The 11,233-nt window shown below is 36.5% G+C and overlaps 1 protein-coding gene across 2 annotated transcripts; it reads left to right on the top strand.

Moving 5' to 3' along the window:
* The first annotated feature begins 2,041 nt into the window (after nucleotides 1–2,041).
* On the top strand, nucleotides 2,042–11,059 carry LOC140790554 (sucrose nonfermenting 4-like protein). Of its 2 annotated transcripts, XM_073140679.1 has the most exons (14): nucleotides 2,042–2,236; nucleotides 2,349–2,817; nucleotides 3,588–3,675; nucleotides 3,930–4,115; nucleotides 5,565–5,699; nucleotides 5,793–5,852; nucleotides 6,363–6,452; nucleotides 6,615–6,749; nucleotides 7,118–7,262; nucleotides 7,385–7,558; nucleotides 9,427–9,490; nucleotides 9,576–9,645; nucleotides 10,331–10,448; nucleotides 10,525–11,059. In XM_073140679.1, the coding sequence occupies exons 2-14, from the start codon at nucleotides 2,693–2,695 to the stop codon at nucleotides 10,614–10,616; spliced, it is 1,482 nt and encodes a 493-aa protein (XP_072996780.1). In that variant the 5' UTR covers nucleotides 2,042–2,236; nucleotides 2,349–2,692; the 3' UTR covers nucleotides 10,617–11,059. The 2 variants fall into 2 exon arrangements, with proteins under 2 accessions (XP_072996780.1, XP_072996781.1); XM_073140680.1 differs by lacking the exon at nucleotides 2,042–2,236 and having other exon boundaries at nucleotides 5,592–5,699.
* Nucleotides 11,060–11,233: the final 174 nt, after the last annotated feature.

Genomic DNA, 11,233 nt, shown 5'->3' with positions numbered 1-11,233 from the left:
GTACTGCTAACTATTATAGGAGGATGTTGTACCCTTTCAAGCTGTCTAATTCTCGCTATATTAGAGAGTAAAGACCACCCCGCTAGAGGCAAGTGAAGTTGGTGAGCTGTATAATGGGCAACTATCTCCTACGGTTCAGAGAGGACTCAGTTGTTAGTTAGTACCCCTTGGTTTCGAAGTGGACCCTTTCACTCTATTTTATTATATACGCTTAGCGAAAAGAATGTTTTTTGATAGACATAGGACATGGATTCTATATGAACCAATGGATTGTGACAAGTCGTTACTACTAGCAATGACTTCCTCTTTCATAACTTAATCCTTTTTATATCCCTCTCCCTTGTTTGATCTTACTCATCAAATGGCACTTAGTTCATATCTGTAAATTTGATCATTGACAAGGTTCAAAGAAAGGGTGGGTCATTCACCATTCAAGCTAAAAACAAGCAATATAAGTCGGATGGAATTCTAGTTTGAGCAATTAGAGCTATGGACGATTATCAATGGGACAGAAAAGCTTCATTGGTTAGCTAGGCAATGAAAGAATTATAGGGTTGTTGTCGAGCTTTGTATAGATAGGGCGGAGCACCACCTCGAAGTTGAAGAATAGGCGTCAGGTTTGAGCCCTAATCATGCTAGCCAAGTGCTACTTCTAAAACGATATAGTTGGTCATCCCAATCTCATCCACGTATCAATGTTAGGTGGACAACTATTCCTAGTCAAGGAAGAAGAGAGGTATTTCTTAGCTAAAAGCTGAAAAGCCAAGCTAATAGCAAAGCAGAAAGGTAGTAAGCTAGTTAGTGTTGGAAGCTATAAGCTGGTCGGATAGCGGAGCTAGTAAGAAGGGTATGATCCTGCACTTGTTTTGTGATTTCAAGATTGAGTGATGGATATCACAGAGTCCTCTCAGCCTACCTGCAATTCTTCCTTTCCAATGGGAGAGTTCAAAACTTCATCAATGCTTGGTTAGTCCTTGCATGACTCAGATTCACACTAATTTCAATCCCCGACATGTATGGATTGGTTGACTTTATTGGCATTGTATCGACTCTATTTATCTTGCTATTTTTCTTGACATATCTCATATTAGAGTAGAATTTTCTATTGACCCCGTGAATTGTCACTGGCCTCGTCCATGACGGTCTCCTTTCCTTGAATCGTAAGAGCTTAACGAGAGTGAGTTGTTATCAATGATGCCTTTCTCTAGAAGAGTAATGTATCGGTTTCGAACTTTCGTTTTAGGGTTAGATGGATAGAAATATGTCTTCCAAAGAGGTTCGATGGCCTTAGTGTGCAAAATCTTGGGAGATTCAACATCTCCGTCCTCAGTAAGTGGTGGTGGGGATTGCTCGGTCCTAGACCACATTTTCTTTAGAGGGGAAGTCATCTTACGACTCAAGCGAGAGGATGGTCTCCTTTCTAGAGATGGATTCTTAAGGTGGCCCTCCGTTTGTTGTTGGCTCCTCCTTTAATCCGGGGAGTAGTGAATCTGTGTGGTTTTGGGTTGACCATTGGATTAAGAATCTCCCCCTCTAGACTTGGTTTCCCTTAGGGTCCTAGCCATTCTTAAGGATGCTGTTTGCTTGAGGTTGCCTACAAGATTGATTCACGATACCATAGCCAAGGACAACCAGGTCGAGGCACTTTATGATGACCTCGACTTACTTGGAGGCTCGATTCGATGGACGCCATTTCTTAGAGATTCACGTCCAGAAGGCTTCCCTTTCCAATATCTGGATGAGTGGAAGTCCACCTTCCCCTCCTACTCCTCCCGAATATCGTTAAGGCCTTCTTCACTACTCTTGTTGTCTCGCTGTAACCACTTCGCTCTCCTCCGGTCTCTCCCATTTCATCAATAATTCAATAATATAACTGAGTCTGACCCACTGTCTTAAAAAGAAAAATTCTCTTGTCACATCACTCCAGCCGAGTCGACTCAGCGGAAAAGGATTGGTCCTCCGCATCTTTAATCCCGAGTCGACTCACTGAGCTCCGCAAAGATTGGTCCTCACCTCGACTTCCCCTTTTCTTCTCTCTTTCGCCCCCATTTCTTCTCCATTCGACTCCTCTCTCTCTCTCTCTCTCTCTCTCTCTCTGCTGCGCGCGCGCTCTCGCTTTCTAGGGATTCGGATCCGAAACGAGCGGAGAACCTACTGTTACTATCTCTTCGCCTTGTCATTTCGCCTCCGTTTTAGGGCTTTGGGATTGTCAAATATTTCTAGCTTCGGAAACTAGGTTTCGGGTTTGATTCCTTTATTTTGCCCTCGATAATCTGTCGTAGATCGCTTCGATTCGTCCCGGATTGAATATTTTGGGGGGTTTTGATTAATTATGATGTGAACTGCAGGCGATTAGAGTGGATTGGAAACGAAAGAGATGGTGGAGCTGACATTTTTGGGTTCAAGGTGTCGTTATTAAGGGAATTGGAGTAGTTTTCTTCTTTCGTGGGCGAATTGGTACTTCCGTGCTTGGAAAGTGTGATTATTAAGTAGTCCTTTGCGTGCTGTGAGGATCCTGAGGCTGCAAGAAGCTCAAGCTGGAGATTCTGTAATGTGATATGTTTTCATTTGATGTTGGAAAGAAAGCTGTGGTTTAGAATGTGGTTGTTCACTATAGGGCAATAGTTGAAAACTGATGTAAGGAAGTTTTGGTGGCTTCTTCGGTTTTACTTCATTTTAGATATTGGGGTCAATGTTCTCCACCAGGTCAGATTCTTCCCATGAGGTGGGTGGAGTTGGAGGTCCGCTCCTCATTCCCACTCGATTTGTTTGGCCTTATGGTGGTAGAAGAGTGTTCTTGACCGGTTCTTTTACAAGGTTTGATTCTTGCTTTATCTCTACAATTTTCTGGTTATCTCATATTGTGATAACTGCCTGTATATAATGTTGTCTGCTCATACTAGCTTGGATATTTCCTTTTGTATGTTTATTGTTGTAATTTGACGCAACACATTTTTTGAAACGCGATGCTGTTTATGTGGTCATTTCTTAACCATTAGAAAACATTTAATGATAAATCCAGATGTTTGAATTAGCTGATCGGGACACTCACCATTTAGCGGTATTAATATATCTTTTACACAGGCAATAAGGTGACACTAGAGATTGCATGATTATGCTGTTGTAGCTCTTGGTTCCACAGCTAACCATCTCCACTCTTGCATTGATATTTAAATTTTCATGAGAAGTCTGACTTCATGCAAATGTGTCTGACTGAAACTGAAAAAGAGTTTTATAAGATGAATGAAAGTTCTTCAGTCTTGTAAACTGTTGCACACTTGAACTTAATCCATCGTTCATCTACATTCAAAAGCATCAGTTTGTTAGGAATATCATTATTATTCATATCCATTTAAAATGTAATTTTGTTCTTTTAAAAATATTTTTAAGTTGAATATTTTTGTGTTCGTCAAGAAGGTGCTCATGTTTCTCAAAAGGTACAACAGAGAAAAATATTGCTGCTTAATAAGATAGGATAAATTATATAGATAATCTTTGCTTCTTTAGAAATTCAGAATTGGTAACTGTAAAGTTTTTTTTGTTGCAATAGTACCAAGATCATGTGTTTTCTACAATATATGTTACAGGTGGTCCGAACATTTGCCTATGTCTCCTCTAGAGAGTTGTCCTACTGTATTTCAGGCTATCTACAATTTGTCTCCTGGCTATCATCAGGTAATTCGTTTGTTTATCCTTATCTTTCCTTTTCCTTTGACCTTCTTTTCCATATTGGATCCATACATTATGTTTTATCTTGGAAAGCTTATAACTTAGATTCAGTTTCATGGGCACTCTACTAGCTGGATTTTTATGTGCATAACTTATTCATTACATGCAATAGCTCTTATTGTTTACTTTCATATTGATTAGAATAATGTATTATGCCATCTCTAGTCAGAACATTATTCCATGGTGTTTTCAAAATGCAGTACAAATTCTTTGTTGATGGAGAGTGGCGACATGATGAAAATCAACCCTTTGAGACCGGAGGCTATGGAACAGTGAACACATTGCTCTTGACCAGGGATGTTGATCCTATGCCTGCAATATTGAGTCCTGGTACACCTGGCAGTCGGATGAACATGGATTTGGACAATGAAACTTTTCAGCGTGTGGTAAGATTTCAATAAAACTTCTGTTGCTATACCCACAAGTGGTGTTGTATCATAGAATAAATCATCATTCTCCATCTTTTTGTTTATCATTATATTTCTTGGTCATACATGTAAATTTTCATACATAATTTTTTTGTATGTAGGGATGCTATTTAAATGTAATTACTCATTTGGGTTAGTAGTAGACATTGATTTTTTGTCCATGTACATATTTTAAAGTTCCAATTTATGTACATTTGGAATTTGGGAGTTGCATCATTTGACTTGGAATGTAGGTAACATACAGCAAAGAATTTAGGTTTGTACGAAAACAGATGTTTGAAAATTAACACATATTCTTTGAGTAAGTGTAGAATATGAAAGATACCAAATAAATGTAGAGAATCCTGTTATCTTTCTTAATCGCAATTTTTTTGTACTTCAGTTAATAATTATATTTTTATCAGGTAGTGGGCATTTAGTGTTTAAGTACATCTAAAAGGAATCCTTGATTTCTGAGCTTTGTGCAGTTTCATATAAAGATTCAGAAGCAATGTACCTTTATAAAATCTCAAATTCCTCAAACTTCAATTTGCTGATATTTTCTTTGAGGCAGCTTGGCTGATTTCACAGCTTTCACTTGATGAATACAGAACTCAAATCCCTCCTGTAGCTAATGAGCATATTGCTGAGATGAGAACACTGAAAATTGATGAATCATGTCACTAGGAAAGATAAGATAAGAAACAACTATAGTGGTGGCTTGTTAGAACTTGAAAAGAAAATCATTTAAATAAAAACCATGGTTTGGGAATGCCCAATAACAATTATATAATGCATGAATAAGGAGAAGTGATCTAATATGGTGGAAGGCATTACAGTAGCGGAGAGGAAGACCAAAGTAGAGTTGTTTAGACACTTAGAAAGAATTTTGACAGTCATTCTATTTATATAGATCATTACTTAAAGACCAGGGGGAAACTTTTTCATGAAGCTGACCTTAAATGCATGGTGGTGGCTGCAGCAGTGGTTTTGCGTTGGTGGTAATATTGCTGCTGTACTTGTTGTTATAAATGAATTCAATTGTTTTTATATTGATATGCTGAGTTGGAAACTTTTCTCATAAAAGAGGAGTTGACTTTCTGTTGGACTTTGTTAGAGACTGTTAGAAAAGATAGAAATGTCCTCTTATTTATGGAAGAAATTTCCGAAGATAGAGCTAAGTGGAGATCATAAGGCTCTCCTATGCTTTGTTACTGGTTAAATTCCTGATAATTAAACTTTCATAGGAGATCATTTCTTGTAAAATATATTCATCTAATTAAAGACATGTGATGATGGATTCATATATCTTTTTCTCTTACGAGTTTGTGGAGATTTTCTTTTCTGTGAACATGAGATCTAAATATTATTGGATTAGCATGAATATGTGCAACATTACCCATGCCCCCATTCTTCAATTTCAAGCAGGTGACAATGTCAGATGGTGCATTGCAGGAGGGCCCTCGGAGAATTTCGGATGCTGATATCCGGATCTCGCATCGTCGTATTTCTGATTTTTTATCCGCACATACTGTGTATGATTTATTACCAGACTCAGGCAAGGTATGGTTCTTCCTCTGTTTTCTACTTTTGTGAGTGTTACTGAAGAATAAATTTTGCTCAGATGCATTTTCCTCTAATTCAAACATCATTCAGGTCATTGCTCTTGATGTTAATCTGCCTGTGAAGCAAGCTTTTCATATTCTCTATGAACAGGTACTTTATGTTGTCCGCTTCTTAAATCAGAATCTGAAATTTGGCTAAATGTGAAATTACCTACTAGAACCTGATATGAGTGCATAAATTTGCTGTTACCTTATCTTCTAGGAATTTGCTAATTCATAAATTCATGTGTTGATACATCATGCTAACTGTTAAGATTGTTCAACCATACTCTGAGGAAAAAACATGTTTTTGTACCTCAGTAAAGTAGAACTGTGAAGTTTTTCTATTAGCCACATTCGACTTTTCATGAGTTTGAAGAAGCACATGGTGTTATCTTCATAAACCCTTCACCAAAAGCTTTCCTATGTTGCTCTCTTTCCTAGAATGATCTTATGTTTAGCACGAAGATGATTAACATTGAGGCTTTTGATATTTCCGAGCACCACTTCAACATTAAGTAGAATTTTCTGTTACTTAACTAGAAAAATAAAATTATATAACTGACAACCTATTCATGTATGCCCATGAGCACTTCAGTTTCTGAAATAATGGCATTTTCAGGGAATTCCTGTGGCTCCTTTGTGGGACTTCTTCAGCAGACAGTTTGTTGGAGTACTTAGTCCGTTGGATTTCATATTAATTTTGAGAGAGGTGAATAGCTTTGAATTACATACATGCATTGCCTATTTGTTTTGCAATTTAATTTTTAATAGGAAACGAATCGGCAAGTATATCTATTTTTTCCTTTGTGTGTCTTCTTTACTCTTCTCATATTCCCACTCACTTCAGAGGATGAACTTTTGTTGGTTGCAGCTTGGAAATCATAGCTCCAATCTAACAGAGGAGGAGCTTGAGACACATACAATATCTGCTTGGAAAGAGGGAAAGAGGCAGTTTTATACACAAACTGATGGGCATGGGAAAGCATTTCAAAAGCATCTTATACATGTGAGCTTTCGTACAATTTATGTTATATGATATTTTCAGAAAATGCCCTTTGTTCAGGCACCTATAATGGTAGTGCTCGAAAATTGAAATTGGTGCCTGGGAATAATCAAATACAGTGGAAGCATAAGTACCCTTTAGAACTAGTTGGAGAAAAGCGGAATATGGGAAAAATGAAAAAAAAAACTACATGCATGTAGTTTAGGAAAATTTTAGTTCTTATTCATTAAGTTACTCACGTAATTATCAATTCTTTGCCTTGACAACTTAGAGCTTCTTTTCTTTTACCAATTCTTCTTAGTACATTAGTGTTAGCAAATCTTAAGATGTTGCTATGAAAACTCATCATGGACTATGCTTGGGTTGTTTAGGCCAGTCCCTATGATTCCTTGAAGGATTTAGCTTTAAAGATTCTGCAAAGTGAAGTTTCTACAGTTCCAGTAATCCATTCATCATCCGAAGATGGATCCTTGCCCCAATTGTTACATCTTGCTTCCCTTTCAGGAATTTTAAAGTGTAAGTTGTACATTATTGTGCTCGCTGTGTCAAGTTCATTTGCTATTAATTTGGCAAACTTATGCTTGACCTCTATTCTGTTATCTAATTTGTGCTCAGCAGCTTTTGTTTCCAACATTCAGGTATCTGTAGGTACTTCAGACATTCTTCTAGTGCTTTGCCTGTTCTACAACAGCCAGTATACACAATTCCTTTGGGTACATGGGTTCCAAGAATTGGGGACCCAAATGGGCGTCCACTAGCAATGTTGAGACCCAATGCATCGCTTAGTTCTGCCCTTTCTTTGCTGGTTCAAGGTGAATTACTTAGCTTCTTACTAACTAAACTCTAAGTTTATTCAGATCTCTTAGTATTACAAGATAATGCATTTCCTATTAAGTCATTGTCATACATAATGCTTTTTCCCAATGATGGCCGTGCCAGTGGCCATGCCGTGCCACCATTGGCACAGCACGTGCCGGTCGGCACGACGATATATTAATTTTTAGTTTTTAGTTTAAATATATGTATTTAAAGTTTAAAATCTATGTTATAATATTTTATCTTTAGATTATTTTTATAAATGACATATTTTATTAAAGATAAAAATAATAATTAAATATTAAAATTATTCAACACATATTATGATTGAAGGCATTCATTAAAACTAATATTAATGATTGAACACATCATAATATAATTAAACACATAATATTAATCGATAATAGTTTAATAATTAAAATTAATATTTAATTGAACGTAAAATGATGAGAATCAAATACTTTATTTGTTGGCATAAGAATAATACGAGAATGTTGCATTAAATATTGTTAATATTCTGCAAAATTTATTCACTGATAGTATTGCTCGTTGTAACGTCTTACATAGTCTTCATACAAATAGAAATTTTATAATTATCTTATGATATGATATGAATATTGAACATGTAGAAAAATAAATGGCACCGACATAGGCACAAACACACTATAAACATGCAGATTGTGTATATAGAGTATAATAATGGTGTTTTGGCTCTGGTGAGTGTGATTGATATAATGGTAATTATGATGAACGCATATCATCCTATGCGTGCATCTTCTAATGTCCTGCTACCTATAAACCCAAAGTCCTCTGTAAAAAAAATACATATCTGAGAAGGTTATATAACAGGGACACATGTCTCATCTCCATTATCACCACCATCAGACTGAGTTATCACCATCACCATTATCATTATCATTATCATTATCATTTAGTCTCATTATTATCAATTTTATCTAAGCTTTCTAAATGATTAATTGATTAGTTGATTTGATAATGATTGATAAAAATAGAAATATTTTTAAAAAAAGGCTCTATATGGCATAATGGCTGGCTCAAGGCCGTGTCAAATGGCAGACAACTGTGCTAGCCTAGCACGTGTGCCGGTCGGCTCGGCACAGGGGTGTGCCACTAGCACATCTTGTGCCAAGTGCAGTGCCATTACTGGCATGGGGCGTGCCGACCGGCACGACCATCCATGCTTTTTCCCCCTCTTTTTGTTAGATATGTTCAGTTGTCATTACTCTCAAGACCTAAGAAAAGAAACACTATTTATTTGGACTTCAATGCTACATAAATCAAATGACTGTGGGTCTCCAATCCTGCATTGCATTATTTTAGTATTTAATGAATCTTCAATTGTTAATTATTTAAGATGATAAAGAATAATGGTTTTAAACTCTTTATCCTTTATATTCCAAATCTCTTCCCTATGCCTGGGCTCGAGACAATTTATAGGTCCAATGCGAATTTTAGCTTTAGTGGGTGGGGGTTTTATATCTTCAATTGCAAATAGGTTTGTTGGAATTTAAATCCAGGATTTCTTATTCTAATATCATTTTGAGTCTCCAATTACTGAGAATAGTAGTTTTAATCCTTAATATTCTAAGACCAATGTCGTGTGCGAGCGCGCGCACGTGTATATATATATATATAAAGAGGATTTAATACTTTTCTAGCCATTGAATATACATCGAGATCCAAAAAATGCATCCCAAGTTTATGCCTTTGATATTTTAGCATCATTTATGATTAATTATCAGAATTTAGAAATTAAATGGTCCTGTAAAGTATGACTGGCTTTATTGTCCTCTATGTTCCCTAAATCCATATATAAATTTATATCTTATGCTTGTGAATGCAGCTCGAGTTAGTTCAATACCTATAGTTGATGACAATGACTCATTGCTGGATACATATTCCAGAAGGTAAGCTATGTTGCCATCTTATATATCTGGTGTTAGTGTTTCTTTTGCCCCATTATTCTAATGATGCTCTTTGTTTCATCCATAGTGACATAACAGCTTTGGCTAAAGACAGAGTTTATGCACACATTCGCTTAGATGATATGAATATTCATCAGGTAAAAACAGCACTTGTCCTTATTTTTGTTAAACCTAAAATAATTTGCCTTCTAGAATTCCCACCATCAATGTTTATTGTTAAAAATCTCCAGAAGGGGCCCTTCTACATAATGATGACATTATATTGAACATTATTGAAGAACTTTTTCTTGGATAACTAATTTATTGTTATTTATCTGGGAAACAAATATTCTTAAAATGGATCCGTAGATTTCTTGTTGCCCTTACACATCATATAAGCAGTACCGAGCAAAATGAAGAGGTTGATATGCAGCCTATATTTAGAATTCAGTCAACGTCTAGATAGCATTCTGCATAAGGTAGTAGTTTTAAGAACAGTGAAAGGATAAAAAAAAAAACAAGTGTTCCCTGCTGTGCTCACACTACACATGGAATGAAGAATGAATGATTGCATTCGTAGATGGTGGGCAGGAAGGATCCCGGATCACTTCAGGATGGTGATTTTCTTTTTTCCGAAAGATATCCTTTTTAAGTAAAAAAGAAAAATTGCTTGTAGCTCTCTGCAATGACCTCTTCAATCTAGATCAGTATAACATCCTGTTTGCTTTTCACAAGGACATCCATCCACAATTCTACACACAAAATAATGAATGATGATATTATGGCACTTATCCGTTCATTTGAGAAAATGAGTACAATTATAGTGTTCTGTGTGACATTTAGGCCTTGCAACTTGGACAAGATGCTAGTTCTCCATATGGGTTTTTCAATGGACAGAGATGCCAGATGTGTCTTCGCTCAGATTCATTGCTGAAGGTGATGGAGCGATTGGCAAATCCTGGTAATATTCTTTCTTTTCTGGATACTAGTTTCAGAATAATAGTTTTTCTCATGTTCACTCTTTCCTGTAATCTCAGGTGTTCGTCGTGTGATCATTGTTGAGGCTGGGAGCAAGCGAGTTGAAGGCATAATATCTCTCCGTGATGTGTTCGGCTTTCTACTTGGCTGAGTGACGCATCAACAACATTTTGTATGTGATTCAGGTTGCTGCCAGAACCTTCCACTTTTCCTTAACAACTCGTCATCCTGCCTCCTTGCTCTGAAGTGTCATTATGTGATACCTAATTGAATAGGCCTGATGAAAGCCTTTTTCTAGTTTAAATGTTTGTGTCACTAGATGTCTGTAAATGTTGGGTTTTCTTTGTCCCATCACTCTAATCTCTCCTGATTATTATTTATTGAAACTTCTGGTTACACTTTCGGGTTACATGGCCCTTAGTGTGTGGATCTTTGTGCTCTTATGCTACTGAAAACAGATAGTATGGAGTAAAAAGAAAAGGAGAGGGATTGTATCAATGTGGTTCAGCTATACGATAGATGGTGGTTTCATTATCATCATTCATATGACTAATAATGGTAAAAAGGAGAGCATGGATATAAATGTTTTTGTTCTTTCTGGAGTTGTGAAAGACGTTTTTGCCACGCGCTAGCGATGTACCTTTTTTTTATTTAATAATGATGTAATTGATTACATTTTTTTGGTTTTATCAAGAACAAAAGCCAATATGTAAACCTTGGATATCTGTTTGCAGATCTGGGTCTCGTTACTTGTTCTCAATCCGGCCA

The sequence above is a fragment of the Typha latifolia genome, chromosome 6 (genome assembly GCF_019914945.1).
Source record: "Typha latifolia isolate L0001 chromosome 6, TyphaL0001v2, whole genome shotgun sequence".
NCBI lineage: Eukaryota > Viridiplantae > Streptophyta > Magnoliopsida > Poales > Typhaceae > Typha > Typha latifolia.
Note: the sequence above shows the minus strand (reverse complement) of the source record. Positions and strands in the feature narration are given on the sequence as shown.